The sequence below is a fragment of the Megalops cyprinoides genome, chromosome 4, assembly GCF_013368585.1.
Source record: "Megalops cyprinoides isolate fMegCyp1 chromosome 4, fMegCyp1.pri, whole genome shotgun sequence".
NCBI lineage: Eukaryota > Metazoa > Chordata > Actinopteri > Elopiformes > Megalopidae > Megalops > Megalops cyprinoides.
Window position 1 is genome coordinate 15,603,058 of NC_050586.1, and position 23,901 is coordinate 15,626,958.

The 23,901-nt window shown below is 49.8% G+C and overlaps 1 protein-coding gene across 2 annotated transcripts in view; it reads right to left on the bottom strand.

Moving 5' to 3' along the window:
- The window catches only part of si:ch211-106a19.1 (uncharacterized protein LOC561797 homolog), a 71,381-nt gene that overhangs the window by 19,499 nt on the left and 27,981 nt on the right, over nucleotides 1-23,901 (bottom strand). For both annotated transcript variants that reach the window (XM_036528081.1, XM_036528079.1), the window contains exon 3: nucleotides 3,831-4,081. In XM_036528081.1, the coding sequence (XP_036383974.1) occupies nucleotides 3,831-4,081 (251 nt within the window). The remainder of the gene's footprint in view (nucleotides 1-3,830; nucleotides 4,082-23,901) is intronic.

Consider the following 23,901-nt stretch of genomic DNA (forward strand, 5'->3'; position numbering starts at 1 on the left):
AGGTCATGGGTGGGTGGGGTGAGAGCAGAGGGCAGTCCCAGTGTCTGGGCCTCAGGGTTAGAGATCTCAGAAGCATGAGGGAAGCAGGCCAGAGTGCAAAACGTAAAGCGCTGGGGGATCTACTTTTTGAATCTGCTATGAAGAAACAGCTGCTCCAGCTCTGTCCTTAAAGCACTTTTTACTGAGTGACTAAAACTAGGTGCGGGGTGAGAGCACTTCTGTCAGCTTCTGACGAGACCTCAGAGTCCTGGAGGCTGTTACGGAAAGACCAACTCTGTAAGTCATTATAGTTACTTCCAGCGGAGGATCCTGCATAACAGAGTTGACTCAGTGTCAGAGACTGTCAGAAAACTCAACAAGGGCACACTATATCGAACAAGCATCCATTTTGTAATATGGCTGATAATGATTTCTGTATCTGTAACTGTTCTGTCACTGTTCTCAGAGGTGAGCATTTCCACATTTGATAAAAAAATGTTAGTGATGCTAGTATTGGATATACCTTTCATATGGCTGTCATTATTTTTGAGTGGCATACTCAGAGACACACATTAATAATCCTGCAAGATGCCAAGCTGAAAACTACCCATTTTTATGGTTGTTGATTGCCTCTGGGGTATGTCGTGAATTCACTTATTTAAAATAAATGGGTAATTTTCACATGTCTCAAAAAAATGGACAGTGACAGGAAGTTTGATGTGATGGGGGTTAAATTAGGTCTACATTTTCCATTTTGCATTCTAATTTGTTCTGCAAAATCACTTCTGTAAAGATGTTTTTGAGGTATGATTTGTTGTCTTATACATAGCCCCAACATGTCTATTTTTCTCTCTTTTCCCTCACTTGAGAGAGAGAGAGACACAGAGAGACAGTGAGAGTGCCATTGTCTGTTTTAATCTGCTCATCAATGGCATCTTGATCAGGATATGAGAGCTGGGAAGGGCCTTTGTCCTTAATTGATGCGACCCTGATGTGACCAGCTACACTTACTGCAGATTTCTTGCGGCTGCTAACTGTTCAAACAAATGCATGGAAAAATATCGACACACTCAAACCAAATTCACACGGCTCCCCAAAGACTTTCTTCAAGACACTAAGAACTTCAATTAATTGTATTTTATTAATCTTATAAGCGGCTTCAGCTAGCTCTTTACAAATTTGCACCAAGACCTGTGCTTCTTTGCTAAATCTTTGCACTGTAGGAACTAGGCTTTACAGGTTGAATCTCTTTACAAGCGTGACAGAATTATGAATGTCAAGTTTTAATCTAACTGGTCCATCAGATACTGAACAGTTGACAGCTATCGGTAAGACTAACACAATTAATGGTTACGGTCACCCAACTCACTTGTCTGAATTCTTCCATCCAACAGATACAATAAAGAGTAGCATTTAAGTGACCTAGCCACGTGTGAAATGGCAGGACAGAGTAAGTCTGAGTTAGTTCATTCATTCTGGCTGACATTAAATACATTCTCCGCAGGGTTTGATGACCTTGAGTAATCAATGCCGCTCGTCATTACAGTCTGCTGAAACAGAAACCAAGTGTTAAACAAACCCGGACAATGCTGCTAACTCTGCACACGCCAGTTAATGAACAAAGCTAAGTCACCGACCAGCACGATCAAACAATTCACTGCTTTCAGCTCCATCTGGATCAGTAGCCTGTGCTGTGCGATCCGTGAAACCGCCCCCCGAGCCGCCACACACAACTGCTCCTCCTGTGTGGCAGAAACAGATTCTTACTTACAGACACAATGCTTCCAAACAAGACCCGGCAATGCTCTCGAACGCAGAACACGGCATGCCAGCACCCCACCCGAGAAAACCAGGGCGTGGAGCAGTCACACCTGGTTCAGTTTGGCCGTAGAACAGGCGTGCGGTTCCTGTAGGAGGGTACTTCTTCTGTGGTGGGAGAAGGTCTGGCATTCCTATCGGGTCTCTGGGCTGCTAGGGTTTGGGGGGCTGTGCTATTCCTGGCCTCCCCCGGCCCAGATCCGGTAACAGCCCCTCAACCTCACATCAGATCCATGCAAACCTCCTTCACGCAGTCCTCCTACACATAACGCTCTCACAATGTTGCTGTGGCATTGAGGTAATGTTTTTACATTGCTACAATATTACGGCGTTGCTCTAAGAATGTTGTGGTCCTCTGTACTACACTGTCTTATTGCGCAAAGATCAGACAGTATTACACCCTCCCAAGGCCTGTGACAGGTAGTACCCTAAACAAAACTTCAAGATGAAAATACACCCCTGCATAATGCCGCTCAGTACTCAGCACTGCCTTCAGTCCTAGGGAGATATCCAATGTAAATCTGAATAGCTATATGATACCATGTTTTTCCACTTACTTTTATGTAATTTTATATTTAACTGATATTTACTGAAGTAATTCAGGTCATATTGGTACCTTATTCAAGGGTACAGCACTGTTCCTGGAATTTGGACAAGCAGCCCTGTACGTACAAGTTCAGTTCCACAACCACCCCTTCATAACCCTTCCAGCAGCAAAGCCAAGAGTACAAATCCAGCACTGACAGTTATCAATCTACAAAGAATGCTAGTAAGCAGCTTTGTGGTACTAGCATTGATCGCGCCACTGGAGGTGATCCTGACAGACCCGTGCCCTTTCTGATCAATAACACCGGAGACAGTACCAATCAGCTCTGTCTGCTGTCCGCTGACAACACCGCTGTACGCGTCGGCTCCAATACCGCAGTCAACAGGAGCGTGGGACTGAGAAGTGTGCTCTTTACAGTCCTGTTTACAGAGAGGGCGAACTTAACAACAAGTGACTCACTGTGACTCTGGTCTTTTTATGCGTCTAATCAGATGTCTTTTCCCATAAGCGCCCGGGCTTAGAATCGACTGGTGAGCCTGTGTGCAAAACACAGACGGAGCAATCTGGCGATCTCCCATCTTCCGAGCCTGGCAGCATTTCAGCGGCGGGTTCTTGGTTGTGATTTTTTGTTTTTTTGCGGCGCTATAGGTCATCGAACTACTCGTGTTATTGATGGATTTAACACACACCTTTGGAGGCGACTTGCAACACTCACGCGGGTTGTTGCACGAGAGGACAATGTCATGTCTTGTTCTCTCTGGTCGCATTCTCGTGTAGGTGGAGGTGGATAAAAGCGTCTGCTAAATGAATAAATGTAAATGTAAAATGTAAATGTGGAGTGCACTGTGCTGGTGCAACTGAGCGGAGCTTGCAGAATTTTCTGTGCGTGCACGTTTTGCAGCTGTCTGCCTGGACAACTAGCCGGACAGAGTCAACTGGCAATTCTCCCTGAGTGTTTTTATAGATCCAACTGACTGAACTGTGCTAACAAACACTGAGCCAAGGCGGGCTGGCTTCCACCCATGCCAAGGTACACCCAGACTGCATGTAAACATGATCGAAACCCTGGGAACGCTGAGGAATAGCTGAATCCGGGCTAATGGAATACCTTGTAAGCGACGCTCACATTGTTCACAGCATTTTTGATAGTTACTGTACAGTACTCAGGTAATGTTGATTTTAGTCAACCTTACTACTGCAGATCACTGCACAGGGTGTGATGTTACCATATTCACATGGATCACAGCATTAAAAGTTTATAATTACTGTACTCACATGGATAATAGCCTGAGAGGTGAAAGTTCAATCACAGTAAACATTGATAAGTAAGATTGATCATTGCACTGGAGGTGATTGTTGCTGTACTCACATTGATCATAGCACTGGAGGTGATTGTTGCTGTACTCACATTGATCATAGCACTGGAGGTGATTGTTGCTGTACTCACATTGATCATAGCATTGGAGGTGATTGTTGCTGTACTCACATTGATCATAGCATTGGAGGTGATGCGGAAGAGGGTGGCGCGCTCATTGACGGCCTTGATCTTCTCGCCCCCCTCGACAGGAACGCGCAGGCCCTCGAGCTCGCTCAGGGAGCGCTGCAGAGCCGCCCCATGCTTGGCGATCAGGTCGTTGCAGGTGCTGAGGTCATCGAGCTTGCTGGCCAAAGTCTTCAGCGTGCCCTGGATCTCGCTCCTGTCCGACTGCGAGGTGGGCTCCTCGTCACCAGATTCATCTGCAGGGGCGGAGAGGCGAGAGAGAGGTCAGAGGTCACCTCCCAGGACTAACGGAAGGAAAGTCCTGAGAAAATGGCAAAGGTCACACAGGGAGGCTTTGTGATGTCATCTCTGTAATGTTACTGGTTTCAGAGGCATTCCATCTTGCCCACAGCCCAGCCTTACAACCTTCTGGCATCCAGGGGCTAATAAGATCAAGGAGGAATCCCACAGATCCACTTAGAGTGAGGAGCTTCACCTTGGGCTGTCCCTGCCTCCTCAATAAGCCCACTAATGCTGCCCAATCCATGAACAACCTGAGGGCCGTGTGGAGCAGAGCAGTCAACACAACACAGCTTAATGGCTGATCCAAAGACCAGGAGGCATTTTACTGACAGACGACACTGGGCACTGACATTTGTGTTTTAGCGATGAATTATCAGGTCAGGTCAGCAAGTCAGGTCTTAATATGTTTTAAAAAACACTAAAATAAAATAAAAAAATTATAATGAAACATAAGCCATATTTTAAGCCACCAAGTTGAGGCTCTTCCTGGCTTCATGCCTGCCAACATTGTTTGTGATTCTAACCCTGTCCATAAGCATAGCCACCTGTGTTTTCATGTTTTCATCCCACAGGTCAATGGCAGCCTCCTCAGTCCTCTCCTATCAGTGTCCTCTCATACAGCGCAAAAGGGGCATTGCAGTGAGGGAGAAAGTGCAGCGACTCGCATTAGCTAGCACACAGTGTCTGCAAAATACCAGCGAAAAGCCACACAAACAAAGGAGATATAAGACGAGACCTCTGGCTAACCCCAGATATGGTGCTGGCTAACAGTGGCTCCGGGGCGTCCGGATCGCACGTTTACACTGAAACAGCGCTCTCCTCCGGGCATCCGTCACGTGTGCTGCGCGCACCCGGAACCCAGCGAGGACACGGAGGAGGCGCGGAACACGCTGTACTGTACACGGCCCGGCCACTGATCGCTGCGTGAGCCCCGAGTGAGTCCCTCATTAAGGCATCCGCCCCCACTGAAGGGATCAATCAGCCCAGCAAGCCGCAGGCCGTGCTGACGCGGCGGGGGTGCCCCGCCACGTGCGATCAGCCTGTGAGATCAGGGACGCCCCGCCGCCGCCACGACGTGGACAACAGGAGAGGGAACGCAGAGCAGAGGGAAGCCTGCCGATTGGCCCCAAAACAGGAGCACGCCGAGAAGGTTAGAGACCTGCTGCCCACTGAAACAATAATAAATTACTGCAGAACGGAATGTCAGAAGAGGCCGACATGTGACACTCAAAGACGTCTACATAAGACACCCAAATATAATAAAGGCATGACTTTGCGGTGCGTGAAGCAACAAGAATGAAAACATCAGTGAAAACCTCTAAGACAACGGGCATATCCTCATTAAGGTGCCTGCCTGCTTTTCCGATTGTTCTGGTCCTACCTGCTGTTTGTGTCTGACCGCCCCCGGCAACGAGGCTGCTCTGGAGAAAACACCGAGTCACGCCGCAGGGCGTAGCGGTCCAGATCCAAACACGCACACACCCCAGGGATAAACTACATGGTCATAAGGAGCAAATTCACCATCCAAAATGCAAAAACGAACCCTAAAATCAGATGCCGAGGACGCACACACGCAAATCCAGTAATAGCATCAGGCATGGCTGCACAGCGCGATCAACCCACATTAAACGGTAATTACCACCGCAGATAAAATGTGTGCTAATCGCCCTCGCTAACTGCTCTTTGGCTTAATTTTACAGCTGGTTTCCGCTTCCACTTGCTGATGCACACACTCACCACACAAGCCCTAAACACACACACACACACACACACACTCAGGCACAATGGCTGAGCAAACGTGTTTAAGAGAACCAAGGGCGTTTGCTGTTTGCTGTACAGTCACCGTGAGTCACCGATCAGTGACACATTGGCCAATGCGGCTGCAATCAGGGGTTACTTGGGGTCATAGCAGCAGAGCGTGCTGACATGCAGCCCAGCAGCACGGACGCATCAAGGGAAATGAGAGCAGGCCACTCAGAGGCACGCGCTGCGTCTGGCTGAACGCGGAGCTTGTATGACCAAGACCCCCAGGTAGAAAGGGCTTTGTGGGGTCAGGCTGGCGGAAAGAAAGCTCCCTTGTGGCTGGTACGGGGTGGAGGGGGGGGCGGGTAGCACATGAGTGTCGCACGGAGAAGTCTTGCATCTTGCCATCTGTTCCATAGAAACGGGACCTTGACTTTTTTCAAAAATAGCCAGGGTAGTGAGCAGGAAGAGGGGTGAAAGGGCAGGGCACCTGATTAGGGAGACCAATTGGGAAAGGATGAATAGATGAGCTTCTCTTTAATCGAATCCATCTCCCGGTGTTCCTTCACCCTGGATGTAAAGCTATGGAGTGACTGTCTGCAGCCGGCATCACTATGAATGAAATGAGGAGTGTGGAGGGTTGCTGAGCACATGCGGTGATAGCAATCCGCTTCACTGAGTGGGAAGTGCTCCAGGCCCAATTAGAACATGACTGCCCTATTTCACTGAGGCAAGGAGAGGACACGGAGAAGGATGGAGGTAACTGGCATTAGTAGACAGTGCAGTTACGTTGCTGGATATTGCTGTTCTGAGAAGGCTGTCCCTGGTTCAGATGTGGAGGCGCTTATTTCAATCCACTACAATCTCTCTGGGATTGGATCTGTTGCTGAAAATGTTTAACTGGACTTTCTGCACCAGTTAAGCCTTTGCTTCCTCCTGGCTCAACACTGTAGTCTTTGTGCAGAATAAAGCGGTACTGTGCCTTTTCGCCTGCAACAGTGTTATTGATGGGCCTTAATCTGCACTATCACAAACATGAGGTCCTCTGGGTGCGATGGAAACCACTCCTGGCCGAGTCCACTGTTCACTGCCTGTGTGTGCGTGTGTGTGTGTGTGTGTGTGTGTGTGTGTGTGTGTGTGAGTGTGGTGTGTGTGTGGGTGTGTGTGGGTGTGTACGGGTGTGGGTGTGTACGGGTGTGGGTGTGTATGGGTGTGTGTGCGTGTGTGTGTGTGTACATCCGGGGGGTTGGGACCAGATTAATAGTGGGACTCACTCTTAAATCAGGTGCAAATGCAGCCCCCCCCTCCCCATAGCACTCCTTCGCTCCGGAGCACCAGGGGACAGTCAATCTCATGCAAGTGACACCAATGGCAAACATTTTGCCCCCAGATTTATTTCCCAGATCCGCAGGCGTGGGAGGCTGGTAATAAGCCACGCTGTGCTTAAGGCATCGAGAGGTGCTCCGTGCAGAGGGGGTGAAAGGGGCGAGGCAGACACGAGACGGAGGGCGGAAGGTCGGAGATTGCTTCCTGTCGTTTCGCGATTGGTTTCCCATCCTTTGTTATCGGAGATCAAATATGTGCTCTTCATGGAGTGACAACACAAGGTGAAGACACAGCCAGGGATGAGGAGAGGAGGTCAGGAGGAGGAGGAGGAGGAGGAGGAGAAGCCCAGGCCGCGACCTCCATTGTCAGGCCGGGAATGAGACTTGCAGATCACACCCTAAGGGAGACAGCAATCTCCTGTACTCTATGTTCTCTGAGATAGAAGTCGTCCAGCAATCCAGGCAACATAAAACCATGCAGCGCGCTTCTGAAAATGAACAGACCTGTGGAGTGTGAAATCACAGAAATACAAATTCAGCACTTGCTCTCATTTCGTAACCGCAGGTTTCCGTTTCAGTTTCTAGCTAACGGCAGTACTTGGCTATCTGGTTTTAAAGTTTGAGGTCAGCTACCAGATTTTTTGGTACTGCATTTGGCCAAATCTGGTAGCCAGACAGCAACAGAATTAGCTAGAATTAGCTTGAGCTCTTTCACGCTGCCTTCTTCTGGAAATGAATTTTCCCTCAGTGCATTATTGAACACATAGTCCACCCTCCACATGGCGCAGCTTGAATAGGAAAGCTGTCTGGCCGAGGCTGCTAGCGAACAGAGGAAGCTGTCAGACACACTCTGCACTTCGCCTGAGGAGAAACCCAGGGTGGGAGTGCTCAGACAGACGGCCAGTAAGCCAGCTCAGCCAGCTCAGCCTACCATGCTAGTGAAGAGGACAGCGCCTATTAACTTTGTTGGGGAACATGAGCTTGTGCAGACGCCAATAAGACCCTGCATTCTTCCCACAGGAAACTTAACCTCCTGCTTTGCAGGCTGATAATGACAGATACTTCCATTAAAAGCAGATACTCCACTCCGTCCGCTTCTGTGCTCCGTTTTTGTGGGAAGTTACCAGACCTGGAGTTTGTCACAATGGGAGTAAATGGAGCTTGCCGCTCCCGCAATAGGGCAATAAAACTTCCGCCACTGTGGTTTTCACACAAGAGAAGGGTGTTTTCTGCAAAACAACACAAATATCACCTTCTGACAGTGTCCCTCTGTAGCGGCACTATGTTCATTCAAGCTGCGTGCTTTCCACCTGCCTCACTTCGTAAGGGACACCGTCGTCCCAGTCAGCGCTGCGATATACTGCTTTATGAGGTGAATTCCGTTCCGCTGGAGAGGAGAGCAGTCAGGATGAGGGAGCGGAGAGGTAAGGGCAGCGGTCCCTGGGTGGATTTTGCTAGTCGCCTCACGTCCCGGGCCCGACTAAGAATCGGACATGCCAAATTACACCACCAGGCTTCGCTTCGGGAGGAGTCAAATTTATCGCCCAGCACAAAGAAGCCGAGAGGAATCCTAAGCACCAGGAGGCGGAGTGAAAAAACCCGGCGCCCTATTCATACGCTCTCAGAGTGTGGGTTTAGCTTGGCGGCCATATTTCAGCATCCAAATGCTGTGAAGAGCCTCTTTTTGTCCACACTTGCATACAGTCCTTACTGCAATTCACGCATTGAGTAATGAATGAGTAATGAGCACATCCTTGCTGTTCTCACAGCGGGAGGGAGTGGCACCTTATTGCTCTCGTACTGTTCTGAGAGTAGAGAGAACACAACACAGGCCCACTGCACTCTTGCCTTTCAGTGCTCCGGGACCATGTACTGTCTTGACTTTCACTGCTTCTAAGATATTACTGTATCTAACGTAGAGATCTAACGTCTCCATAAAATGATGGAAACCTATTCAAGTCTTGTGCTGAAATGTTTTAGCACATTAAAATCTGACAGCACTAGCAGTTACACTGTAATCGCCACAATAAACCAAAGACTAAGTGCAATCTGACCAGACATTCTCAGCACTTGCTCAAAAAGCAGCTTATAAAAGCCAGACACCGCTACGAGGCAAGCTCCTACAGACAGCTTTTGACAGTGCTTTAGCACGCGCTTCACACAGAACTCTCAGGAGGGAGAGGAATCATCAGGTCTATCTTTCCTCTGTTGCATCAGCCCCGACCATTGTGTGACCACAATGCGATCCGGCAGGCCGATGTGCTGCCAACGCCTGTTACGCCACAAACAGCGGCACTGTTTACTCTGCGGTAACAGCAGAATAGCGAGGCGAGCCCTTTGCTGTGGCGCGCTCAGCACTCACAAACCGATAAAAGGAGCCCCAATTTCACCTCCCGGAGCAAAAAAATGCAGCCTTATGAGAGCAGGCGGAGGAGAAAGAGGGTGAGGAAGGGGAGGGGAGAGCGGGTCGAAGTAAGAAAGGGGCGAGGCGGAGGGGAAGAAGGAGGGAGATGGGATCCCCATGCCTTTGGGCGGAGGTCTCTTACCATGTCTGCGCCCCTCAGCCTCCATCTGTACCCCAGTGTACCAAGCGCCCTGCTCCCGTGCAGTGGGACCGCGCTGTCTGCAGCTGGGCAGGGGGAGGAATCTGAGAGCCGCTGCGCTGCTCTGGTAAAAAAGGAAACAGCCAAGCCCTGGCAGTGGCAGCATCTCCACGCCGCCCCCCTCCTCACCCCATATCTCCCTGACGTGGGATTGAGTTACAGCCACTGCAGTGGAGATCTAACCCAGGCCATGCTCCATACTGCCTCTGTGCCCGCTGAAAAATGAAGGGTAGCGCTGACACGGAGGGGCCGCCTGAGAGCGCCCACGTGCTGTGTGTGTGCGCCGGGGTGGGGCCCCACATTGCCAAACAAGTGTCCTGAAGTGGGCTGAAGTCAGAGGGGGGTACCAGGTGCATGCAACTGGAAAAGCAAGCAGAGCCTCTTCTCCTGGGTTAAATATATCCCAGCACTATCTGGCATGTAAAGACCCCCGGGGCTGGCAGATGCCCTGGGTCTCCCCCACTTCGGATGCCCCCCTCCATCCTTCCTTTCACAGCTGGGTGTACAGGGGGTGAAATTACAGCCCGGTAACACGGGGCAACGCAGCATCCAAAAGAGGCGCGGAGACTGCGGGGAGAGCGGGCGCGGCCGTGCAGAGGTGGGCCGACGGGCCTCGGTGGTGGAGACAGAGCGCACTCTCGGCTGCCTGTCTGAGCACTCCCACCCTGGGCTTCTCCTCGCGAACGTGTAATTGCAAATCTTGCGCTTCCAGACACGCTGACACAAGAACACCCCGAACAGTTGCCGCTTTCCCACTTTCTGAGCTCACAAAAAAAAAAAAAAAATTCCAATTACAGACATGCATGACTGCCTCTTGGTGAGGAGAGGCTCATTCCGAGGTGCTGAAGGAGGGAGGGGGGGAGGGGAGGGAGGGCAAAGAGCCAGCCGGGGAGGAGAGTGGGTGTCCGGTCCTCTTCACAATGCTTCCTGCTCCCCTGAACCCCGATGCTCCCCTCGCTTGGCAGCAATATCCTTTATGCCACAGGTTCTAGATTACCTGTGCACTATGTGCCTGCTGTTATAGCATTCCTGCATTTGGCTCATTTTAGCTTGTGTATGGGCTCATTTGTAGCACCGTGTTACACAATGACACTGTTTCAACGTGTTACGAAGGCTCTCTGCACCTACGCTGCCGTTTGTCTGCCTTATCACATGCATTATGTAGGCTGTTCAGCGTAAGAGCATCTGCTTAATGACTGAACGCAACTGTACAACAGATTGGTAGGTTAAAGTCTGTCTCTTTAAGCCACGGCCCCTGAATCCTCCCTAGTCCCTGTGATTTCATTCAAGCTAGCTGAAGGTTAGTGCACCGTTGAGAGAGAGAGGAAGACGCAAACAAAAGCACAGAGCAGAACAAGCACATCCAGCTGTGATAGCAGACGTCGCCTGATTGGCAGAAGAGGCGGGCGGGCTGGGCTGGGCTGTGAGACTGGAAATGTGTGGTAATGTGGTCCATTTCAATGGGTAATTAAAAGTAATGGTTTAGTCAAACACGACTTAAAGACTCCGGCTCCTCCAAGCTTCCCCATTTCCCTAATGAGGAATTATGGATTTCTTCAGGACGGGGTGGGGGGGGGGAGGCAGAGGAGCAGGGAGGGAGCAGAGAACTTCCTGTCGTATGGGTGAGGCCGACGGACAGGGGGGTACAGACAAGAGAGAGGCTCCGTGGAGGAAGGAGCTGTGATTCTTCTCATCCCCTCTCCCATTTTGCCACCGTTACAACCCTGGCAAGACGAGACCTAAAATAAACTCTCGCCTGTTCGTTTGCCAGAGAGATCCTTATGGCAGGATTCACAGAGTTAATTATCTTGCAGTTCTTGCAGCGCTTTTACTCTTGGTGTCTCATTACCACCGAGTCACGCTGACATCCTGCCTAAACCACATCTTCCCGTCTTGTCTTTAGCACAATTATCTCCGGCTACTGAGAGCAGATACTATATTAAGGCTGTGATATTCACGGGAAAAGACCACACTGACCCACAGCTCAGACCTGTAAAGAGCACTGTGTTCTTATGGGACTCAGATGTTTGCTGGAACTTTTGCCCAAACAGGAAAGGAGGATGACTCTCACTGACAGTATAACGGGATCAGAAAGGAGCCCCAATTCCCCAGCATGGAGCACGCCTTCTCATTTCAGAAAAAAAGGGAAGCATCCCACACTTCCGGCGTAACCTCTGAAAGGGCTCCCTTCAGCGACCGACTAAAGCGAGCTCTGAGGAAATGGCTGTGCGGTAGGCTTCAGATGTTGCTCATTCCTGGAGTCAGGCTGCAGATGTTTCTGAAGCGATCCCGCAACTGTGCTCAGCGTGTGCCCCCGCTCCCTCCCGCTCACATTATCCGCAGAAGGGAAGAAACAGCGGTGGGAGTACTGAGTGAAGGGCTGTGTGCCTCAACCCTTTGAATAAGGAGGACAAACAAATCTAAACCCGAATCCCACCAAGCTGTCACTTCCTCTCGGCCTCCCTGCTGAACCACAAGACACAATGAGATTTCATCACACGCCTTGGGTCACCATCAGTTAGGATTCCTGTTGTGACCATTGTCATTATTATAGCTGTGTGGAAAACTGAAAGCTGATATGCCACCGCTCTGGGAAGGAACAAGGCAAGAAGGGATTACCCACAATGCACAGCTGGACAACGGTCTCAGACAGACGCCCCCCTTGGCCTGCAGGCAGGGCTCCGGGCAGCGCGGTATATTACCATGACAGTCACGACTCAAGGTCAGCGCATCCTCCCTATCCCCACTGCGCACCTACACGGCCGCACACACCGGGCCACCCCTCCACAGCACCGTGTGGGGAGCGCGTCCGAACGGACGGAGCACGGGTCCCCGCCCGCACCTCCACCTCCAGGGCGAGCAACATACCATGTGCTCCTTCTGCGCGTATGTACTCAGCAGACGAGCACGTGGGTCTGAGACTGACTGAGCTGGAGATGTTAACGCACGGCTCCAGGTGCAGACGCCCCAGCTTCTTCCAGGCTCTATCCGGCCCGTCTGCCACTTTTTCCCCAGCATCGGATGCTTCTTTACATGCATCTGGCTCCTTCACCCTCTCCTGGGGCGAGCGGAGGGAGAGCCCTGCTGCTGTAATTGAGGGCGCCGCTGACAGGACTGCACTATTACACTGACAGCGAGGACCTCGCCTCCAACCCCCACGGACCTCAGATCAGATCCGGACAGCGATGTCCGTCAAAGCGGGCACGCTGACATGGAAAAAAACGGCTGTCTAGCGGACAGTGCTTCTCAGAGACTGGGGGACTTCCAGGGTAGCGCTTTCCATTAACTGAGTGGAAGCAGCTTCTGCAACATGAGGATCTACACAGTGACCATGTACTGCAGATGTGATGCAAAGCAGCCCAAGGTGAATAACCCTCACTGGGGCTACACTGAGAAGGCTGGCGGGGGGGTAGGAGAGTGTGTGAAAGCATGCCTCCTCAGTCACAGACAAATAGCAATGCTCAATGCTACTCAGCCACCGCATCCACAGCTAACTACAGTAATGTTCTCATAATGTATTCGTGTCTGATAGTCAATGAGGGAGAATTAATGAGGTAGATGGGTGATCTCCGGGCTGGAGGCGGGAGGCGGCATTTCCTTTTACACGAGAGGGTGCAGCGCGCAAGCCGAGGCGGCCAGACATTTCGTCTCACAGACCTCCACCCCTCTCCACCCCCTTCATCCACCGTCAGGTTACTGGAGGCTGTGAATGAAAACAGTTGCCGTAGAAACGGACGTCCACGCAATCAGGAGGATGGGTTATTTTTAGCCGTTTGGTTTCAGAAAAAAAAAAAAAAGATGACGCACTTCACACCATCATCGCTCCCCCACTCCTCATGTGTATGAGAGAGAGAGAGAGAGAGAGAGAGAGTGTGTGTGTGTGTGTCATTCATCCAGCCACCGGCAGAGAGGAAGGGAGATGAGGAAGTGAGAGAAAAGGAGGAGTTTGCATTCAGCCCGAGGAGAGGCATAATCCTGTGAAGTAATTGCCATGCCTCGCAAAACTCCCCTGAGAGATACTCACAAGACAAATGGAGGAGACAGCAGATTAAAAACTGACAGGCAAAGATGGCTTTTACTCTGCAGCTAGTCGGGTTCTGAATGGCTGCAAAATGCTTATCTGACCTCAAGGACACACCTCTTAAGTACTTAAACACCTGCACTGTGCTCCACAAAACAGACACCTGCCCCATAGAACACTGACACATTTGCTCCAAAATACAAACACCTGTACTACAAAACACAGGCACCTTTACTCAGGCATACAAGCACACTACAGAACACTGAAGACTCTACCCCCACACACACGCACTATACACCTCTGAAGCCTTTACCTCCACACACACACACACACACACACACACACACACACTACACTGAAGCTTTTACACCTGCACACAGGCACTACAGAACACCACAGACCTTACCCCTGCCTACATGCACTATACAACACTGAAGCCTTTACCCCAACACACGGACTAGAGAACACTGAAGCCTTTACACTCAAACACAAGCACTATAGAACACTGAAACTTTACCCATTTGTAGCCCTTTTACGCACACACACTACAGAACACCAAAGTCTTCATCCCCCCAACACAAGAACTATAGAACACCAAAGCCTTTACCCCCCACATACCTGCACCCCGAGGCCTGGGACACAGACACCTGTACTACAGCACACCAACAACTATGACCCCGGAGGCAAATTCACAAGTGAGCCTCAAGAGGAAAATCCTTTTTTATGCCATTTTTCCAAACTTTGAGAACTGGCTCATGGCCTGGCTTTCCACTTCAGATTAGCTGTTGAGGAAGAAGTTAAACACAGCTTTATGGGATTTTGTCATAACTGCATAGCCTATTAACTTTTTGTTGAAGATTGTAAATTTCTTGCCTCTCTTAGGTTTTTTTTTCCCATCCAGCCTCAGAACAAGAGAGACTACTTAGAGCACTACCTGCTAAAGTCAAGAACAAACACTTGCACCAGACAAATGGTGTACTTCTCATTTGAGTGGACGGTTATCTCTTCATACTCTCTACCATTCTCTATTACCAATATTATCTATTTAATCTAGGCCTAAATCTAGCCCAACACCTCCACTGGAGCAGGTCTGAGTCAAGTGTACTGTACACAGTTTTCTGTGAAGACAGGATCTATTTTTAATGCCTGCCTCTCCTCTGAGCTCAAGTGCGAGGAAACTAATCTATTGTGAGAATTTAATTCCACATCTCATAATTTGCGATGTTATGACTTAATATTCATGGATCAAGTTTCAAATTCTGAGCGAGCCGGGTGAAGTGGGCGGATCAATATGGAGCACATTCGGAGAGCTGAGTGCAGCGTTTTGCGGAACTGACCAGACGCTGGAATGTGGATTTTAATTAGCATTCCTCTGTCGAATGGAAATTCAGCACCTCCGTGTCTCTGTGCTGCTGGTCCTAGAGGAGTCTCAGCTCCCCCGACCAAAGCGCAGGGGAGCTCAGCTCATTTAAAGGACACCTAGGGCTGTTTCTGATAAACGATCACAAATTTCCCCTTACAGTTTTCATTTTAAAAGTGCAGGGAATAAGAGCTTTGCTTTAATTTCAGATTTACAAGGGGAAAGTCAACAAGTATTTGAATATTAACCCCAAGGAAAGTTTTCAGTTAGACTTATCAAGCAAATGCTACCAAAAGCCCTCAAAGGTAGACTTACAGTACCAGTCAAAAGTTTGGACACACCTACTCATAGAAGGAGTTTTCTTTATTTTTACTATTTTCCACATTTAAGAATAATGGTAAAGACATCAAAACTACGAAACAACACAAAAGGAATTATGCAGTGAGCAAATGTGTTAAATACATCAAAACTACCGTTTATTTTAGATTCTTCAAAGTAGCCAAAAAATAATATTTTTTTTTATTTTAATTTTGGAAATAAATTCATACATAGGCATAAAACTACACTATTTGTTCTTGTCTAAGAAAAAAAATCAAGCATTTAAGCAGTATTTAAGTCTTTAGATCAAAATGTCATTATCTTAATCAGGTGTGTCCAAGCATTTGACTGGTACTGTGTAAGTGCTCAGTACACGGTATCAGACACTTCCTCCAGAATCCCTAGCCACCTTTTAATGCCTTCTCCTCTTTCATTTGAGTCCGGCCTTGTGAAAGCTCCGCGGGTGGACCCGACATGTCCTCATCTCCCGAGACTGAGCTGCGTACAAAGCCCGCGTTTGAAAAACAAGACAGGTCTTCCCGCCGCCGCTCTGAATCGCAATGAGAGGCTTCATTATGTCGACCCCTCGGCTCTGACGTCAGTGTCACACCGGCGGGAGAGGGGGAGCGCGTCCCTCAGGACCGACCCGATCTGTCAGTGCCTCGTTCGGCGGCGGAGCGGAGCGTCTCTGCTGGGAGATTTAGTGTCTCGGTGCTGGGGGGGGGGGGGGGTACGCGGGGGAGGACGGGGCTGTCACCCTGACATTTCCACAGGATGAGAGGAAGCTAATGATCTTCTGCAACAGGTCCCCATCGATAAAAATGGGAGGAAAAGAAAGGGGGGAAAAAAAATCAATCTCCAGAAATTCAAAAATAAAATTCAACAACGGCCAGGGACCCTTAAGCTGTTCTTGCACAGACACTGATATAGAGCCTGAGGAGGGGACTAGAACAGCTATAAATACCGCAACAGGTTTACATTTACCTCTACTGAGCAGGACCCTGCTCGTTCAGCCACTGAAAATCCCCACCTATATTAGCTTCTTTTTAAACAATGAGCATGCCCTTCACAAGCTTTAATTAACACAGAAAGAAAGAAAAGAAAAAAGATTCTCAGAGAAAATACATTACTGTAAACCAGAAAGAGGAGGGAAGAAATTTCCCTATGCGTGTGTGGGAGAAAAGAAAAATTAAAGATTAACAGAAGCACAGGCCCACACCCACACTGAGAGTACTAGATTTTCTACGAAAAGTGAAATATTTGAAGGATATCTGATCAGTTCACTGAAAAAAGCAGGGTTATTGCCACCGACAAACTGTTACAGCTGCGTGCCCACGAATGCAGGGTGACTGATGAAACCGATGAGACACCATCCAAAGACATCTGCAACCAGGCATGACAGTACAGAAATTAACGAACCCATGAATCCGCAGTTGGGCAATTTAGACGGGCGACAGCCAAAACGTTCACCATCTGCATCTTTCTCGGTAGCAAACAGCGCAGTGCTTATGTTTCGGCTATTTGAAGTTCAGACCAAACAGGAGCTATAAATACAGACATACGGAACTAGTCAGCAATGCCGGGGAAAAAGAAATCTGGAAATGCATAAAAGGAGAAAGGAAGACGGTGTGCCGCTGCCGACAGAGACGTGTGAGTCCCGGCAGCCGAACGCCGCACCTTTGAGGCCGGGCGTCGACGCCGAAATGGTGCGTTTTTTTTCCTTGCGGTCTGGCTCCTTGTAGGGCGTTTTCAAACGGCGAGGAAGGAACGGCTCGGCGGGTAATTACCGCGTGCGCTATGCGCTCTTCAAAGCCCGCGGAATCGCGGCTGCACGGGCCCCGCCGCCGCAGCTCTCCCGGCGGCTTTCACGGAGACGTCCTAGCCTTGACACCCTTTCTGCTTCCCCCGCTTTAATTGTGACAGGCACGACAACTCTCACAAAGGCAGAGAGAGACAGAGAGGAGCGAGGGGAAGGAGAAAGAGCTTTAGTCTTGCTGTTGAGCTTCTGTGCAGAACTTGAACTAAAAATACAAATAAATCAGTCGTACTAATAAGAAATGAACTAATTAAGCACTAATAAAAAAAAGTAACACTGTACTAAGCAAAAAGGACAGTACCTTAAGTTATCCCAGAGAGAGAGAGTCTAAAAGAATGGAACACATACGACCTACCAATGAGTACAGTGAGAGAGACTCTAGTAATGGTGCTCTGTGTGATTTACTGTAGGAAACGGCAGGTCACTACCACAGTATTGTGACTGAGTATTACAGGTCATCCTAAATCCTAATCCACTTATCCTGTCAGCAAAAGGTGCTATTCGACACAGTTACTCTCAGACTAACATACCACAGTACATATCAGCCGTTACTGGATATTCACTCTGTGATGACATCTGCGTGCTGTGCAGAGTTCACATCTGAGCTGCCAGCCAGCTGAACTCTCGGCACGTGCTCTTTAATGCGCGAGCGGTGTGTGAACAGCAGGGTTCGTCACTGTGAGCTCCTGATGATGCCTCCCTTCCCGCTACAATGTCAGCTCATTCAAGAAAAGCAAGCCTGATTGCGCAGCGAGGGCCCAGGGCTGAGGTGCACAGCTGCTGCACAGAGCCTTCGGGGGGGGGGCGGCGGGGTCTTAAAGAGAGGTAGAGAGGAAAGATGGAGAGAGTGAAAGAGGATGGTTCGAGGGGGGAGGGACAGCAAGGACGTTCAGGGCGAAGGAGACCGGGTAAGAGAGGGAAGGCACGGGTAGAGCAGAAGAGTGGGCAAAGCTAGCATGAGCACTGCGCTCGTATGTAAATGTCCTCGGCCGCCACGTCCGTCTGGAGATGGCCGCAAGGGGGGGACGCGGGCAGAGTGGCACTGCCAGCTGGGGGGAGAAAGCAGGGGGCTGGAACAGGACCAGAGAGTCACTCCTGCATCAGCCAGGACTCCAACCTCAGGGGCCTTAAAGTCACTCACATCCACTCTCCCCTCATCCAGCGACACAGAAGAGAAAAACAACCCGCTTGCTTTTTGGTAGGGGAGAGATTAAGATACTGTCAGTCTCACGTTTCCACGGGTCCCTTTAAGACTGCGCTTGCGGACTGATGACCCACATTTGGGGAGTGAAATGGGCCACTGGGCACACCACAGCTACTCAAACCAACACAAATCTCCCCGTTCCAAAAAATCATCTTCCTAATTCCCTGCTGCCTCCATGCATGTGAATTTAAATGATCAGGAGAAGTGGCAAAGATTCATGGTTACACGATTCATCTAGAGCAAGATTCCAGATCCCAATCCTGAGAAATACGATTCAACCACTTCCGTCCTCTAAAGGACTGGCATAGTCATTCCCCTTATCCTGTCAGAGACTGGAATTACACAATTAAGAACTGGACTCTAGGATCCTCAGACCAAAACAGGAAGCTTCACCTGCAGTTCGGAAATGGAAAAATCCTAGTCTGAGCCAGGAATGTCTGCCAACATGGAGCACAAATGGAAACTGCACAGTAATAACAGCAAGCCAAACGCCAGTCTTGCTCATACCCACAATGGTAACACAAACATGCATGCGCAAAAACACACAAACAACACACATATACAAACACACACAGAGGCACAACTAATGACTGCCAATATAAACATATTGGCAGTCATACAATTAAGTCTGATATTTCAGGAAGGTAGGAAATTATTTCATAATCTAAGCCGTCTTAATCATGTCATAATCATTACATAATAAGCTTTTTAAAAAATAGCTCCTTGTCTACGGATCATAATCAGACTATACACAAAATATCATTCAATTGGGCACAGAGTTCCAGAGAAATACCTTTATATCTATATTTTTTTCCAGTTTATTAATCAAAAGCAAGCAAGCAGATCTCTTTCTGTAAGATGAATTATGATAAATCATGGCACCAAACCCAGGACATAAAATGCCAATACACTTAAAACATCAGAAATCTCGCACATTTAATTCCTTATTAATGTCCCTAATACAGATCTGTTCTGTATCTGCTGCTGTCACTGCACCTCTACACGCCTTTATTCACCACGGTCACCGTTTCCGCTGGATGTTCCTCTGAGGGGCTCTAGGACAGCGGAGACTCCCTCGCTCTGCACTCCACAGTACGGTCTCCCTGCCAGCGTGGTGAGGGAGGTCTAATCGGCATGCGCACACAGTGCACTCCGTGAACCCGTAACTCCATTTGCCCACACTGCACCCCCCCCCCCCCCCCTTACTGCTCCAACAATGAAAAAAACAAAAAACAACAGTCCACGACCGGCCCGCCCTGTCCTACACGTGCACGTGCACAGGAGCACTCTACAGTACAGCACTACAGGCCAGGTAGGCACACACACACACACACACACACACACACACAGAGGCATGCTCTTAAGGTAGCACTACAGTATTGCATCACTGACACATGCACCAAATCAGAGGGAGAGGAGGAGAGGGAGGGGAGGGGGGGGAGTGAATGTGTGAGAATGCCGTGGAGGAGCATGCGCTCGTCAGCGTCTGCCGCTTTCCCGAAAAGAGGCATGCCGCACGGACAGCACCCACCCCCCAGCCGGTGGAGAGTGAGGATGAGGATGGGGATGAGGAAGAGGAGGGTCGGCGGACCCGAGCGCCGTGCGGCGGAGGTGCGGCGGCGGCGGCAGCGGGGATGAGATGGAGGCGGGAGGAGATGAGGGGAGAGCGACATGGACGCCTTTTCGAAACGAAACGAGGTTAAAGAGATGGATGGAGGTTGTGGAGGCCTGCCGCGAAGATGGAGATGAGGCGAGGCGGCGGGGGTGGGGGTGGGGGTGTGCGGGGGGGGGTTCCCCCGTGATGGGCGGGCCCTCTCCTGTACTGACCCTGGTTAAATTTACTCAGGCAGCCGGAGTTGCAGAAGGAGCGGACAGTCCCCGGCTCCCAGCAGCCCCGGCCCTTCATCCCCTGTCTGCAGGCCGGACGTCGGCGCGGAAGCGTCTGGGGCTCTACATCATCCCGGCGAGGGGGGGGTGGCGATTCTCCTTATTCAGCATCCGCCGCACACGCACGCCCGCACTCCCCATACACACACACTCACACACACACACGCACGCTCACACTCACGCCCGTGAGAGAGAGAGAGAGGTAGGCTCTCCCCTCTCGTGCCTGCATTCTCCGTCGCTCTCCCTCTCTCTCTCTTCTTCTCCCTTCCTGGCACACACACACGCGCGCGCACACACTTATACACACACGCGCGCAGCGACGTGAATTAGCCATTCCCCTCCACATGCTTCTTTCCATCTCTCAATGCAGCACACAGAGAGAGAGAGAGAGAGAGAGAGAGAGAGAGAGAGAGAGAGAGAGAGAGAGAGGGAGGGAGGGAGAGAGATAGGACTCAGTCGGCAGTCATCCATAGGACCCGGCCCATAATGCATTGCTTCATCCTCACTCCCCCAGCCCCCCTCCCTCCCCTGCTTGACAGCACAAGTCAATACTTAAATGCTTCAGGAGAGCAGTGCCAGCAACTACTGTGAGTGAAAGGACAAAGACTACCAGACCAAAGCGGTACATGTGTGTCTGTACGTGCATGTGTGTCTGTACGTGCATGTGTGAGTGACTCCACACAGAAACCACCACAGAAAACAGATCAAGAAGCTGTTCTTCCTTCCCCCGTGGAATGCTGCTGTTTATCATGACAGTTTCTTTTTTTTCCCCTCTTCTGGACCCCAACTCAGCAATCAACCGTGTCAGAACTTTGAGCGCTGTTTTAAAGGGTGAGATCGATAAGGAGATATGTACTGTGACGGACATGTGACCAAACAAGACATGCAAAACGAAGGCAAGCAAATATCACTGCATAATGCTGCGGTGCCTCCTGTGTACTGCTGCAGGGCCACACCACGGTCATTCTCTGAAGGGTTCAGGGGAAGGCAGGGAGCATTTCAATAGCGGAAGTCAGGTCAGGTCATTCTGTCAACCTATACATACTCATATATACTCATGTATGTACGTATATGTGCGTATATAAAATACATTTTCCTTTGATTAAATTTTTTTGGAAAGAAATTCATTCATAACTAACCTCACAATTTATATTTGTCTAAGAAACAGATTTCAGGCATTTAAGCATAAGTGTTTGGATCAAAATGCCTCTGAATGCATGGTTCCCATTATCTTAATGAGGTGTGTCCAAACGTTTGACTTTTACTGCATATATACATACAGTACATTTTTATTTAAAAAAATAAGCATCCCAGGACATACCCAAGATGCTGCATTTTTAAGTGACCCTGCATCTTACTGTACAGTGCACTATACAGTATAGTACAGTACACCTCACTGATCATGTTTCTGTGGCACAATTAGGGTTGGGGGCTGACAAGTCTCTCCCCTCAAGCATACGCGCACAGACGAATGCAAATATCAATATTTTGTAATTATCACTATTAACACATTCAAGCATGGTCGAATTTTACGCTGAGAAGCCGATGACCGACTCATTTGCAACACAGCTCCTGGTCTCCTTTGATTTCTCCCATTGGCTCCTATGTTTGTGAGCCCCACCGGGAAAAGAAGAACTTCAGGAATTAATGACCCTCGCTAATGAGAAAGCCTCATTAAAAGCCCTAAACATGGTCTGTGGCTCCGAGTGTCCTTGAACAGCATTCCTGTTTGATGTTCCCTGAGCTAGAGAGAGACCTGTAGACCAAACTCACACCAGCTCAGTAGCGCTCAAAGACAGCACTGCAAACACTAGCAATTAGGCTCATTATTATCACCCGGTCTGCCATTTGTACCACAGGTTATATCCCACTAAGCAGCACCGTGACTGGGATTATTGTCATAATTGAGGTTATTTTCATTTCCCTTGCTGCTACTGCAGCAATCTCCATGATCATCATCACTAATTTACCTAATGACACATTGCGATGCAAATCACAGAGTTTACAAGTAGCAGAGACAGTTTATTATGACAGTCAGAATTAAATTAATACCATGTGTTCGTGTTGCAGCTGATGCCTCTGCTCTAGGCATCTTAGAGCGCTCGTGTGAGAGGAGAGAGGGAGGGGAGGTTTAGTGGAGGAGGAGGAAGAGGAGAAAGAGGAAGAAAGGGAGCAGAACAGAAGGACAGAGCAGGGGAACAGAGTGGAGGAGAGAAAGAGAAAGGATGAAGGACAAAGCTGGAGTTCGGAAGCAGCAGGACGAGGCAGTTAAAAAGGAGAGGTAAAGAGGTTTTGGGGTGAGTGAGGAGAAATAATGGAGTGGATGATGGTAATCAAGGAGAGGGCATGACGGAGAGAGGAAATGAAGGAGGGTGAAAGTTGGGACAGGAACAAAGTCGGGGGGAGCTGGTGGACGACAGCCCACAGGAGTCACATGGCCGCAGCCTGAGGTCCGGAGAGAGGCTCCGCCTCGTAGCTGCTGTCCTCTCCTGTCAAGGGCAGAGCACACGTAGCGAGAGTGTGTGTGTGTGTGTGTGTGTGGCTGGAAGGCTCCTCAGTAAACCCTGCTGCTCCACAGAGAGGGGCTCATTCCACTAAAGGAGGCACTCACATACGCAGACACACAAGTACATATATTCACACACACACGCACACGCGCACACACACACACACACATCACATTACACTGCATTCATGAGGACATTCAGGCCCCCCGAGGTCACGGTTTTATTTATGTAACTTATATTTCTTCCCAAGGACAGTGAAACATCAGCCAGAGGACCTGCCACAGAGACGCCGCTGGGGGACTCCGGGTTGTTCAGTTGATCAGGATGATACCAGTTCAAAAGGCAGAAGAGACAGTTATTTTTTGCTAGCTCTCACCCAGCAGCGACGTTTCAACACGCCTTAAAATATTAAAAAAAGGGGACTGAACGCAAGCCTAATGCTGCGTGAACAAACGGTTCATATTTCCTCTGCAGGAATCCACAACGAGAGATGACGGGATGGGGCCGAGGGCACTGAATCGCGGTGGCCGGACCGCTGAGAGAGCCAGGCGCGTAGATGTATCCCGTCCGTGTTTTTCTGCGGATTCACACTCCACGAGCACCTCTCCTACACCCATCAACACTTGTGTATAATTCATGGCTGGCCCAAGGCGGGTGCGGACAGAGATAATTAAACGGCCGACCTCCATTAATGTCACTCTGACCTTGACGGGTTCTCCGCGCTCCGCAGACCGACCGCGCGCGTGGTGCACAGCCTGATGGGATTGGTTCACTGGGGGATAGGGAGAAGATGAGCTGCGCTCCGCTGGCTTTCCCCGAAGAAAGACTCCCCTCTGTGTGCCGCACACACACACACAGATGTCCTGGGGCTGGAGATCCAGAACGGGGGCCAATCACCTCCTGCCTTAAGGGCTTTATGCCACTCCAACTCCGCACAGGTGCAGCACATAAACCTGTGCTTCACTTGGACATCATTAAGCCAAAGTTGTT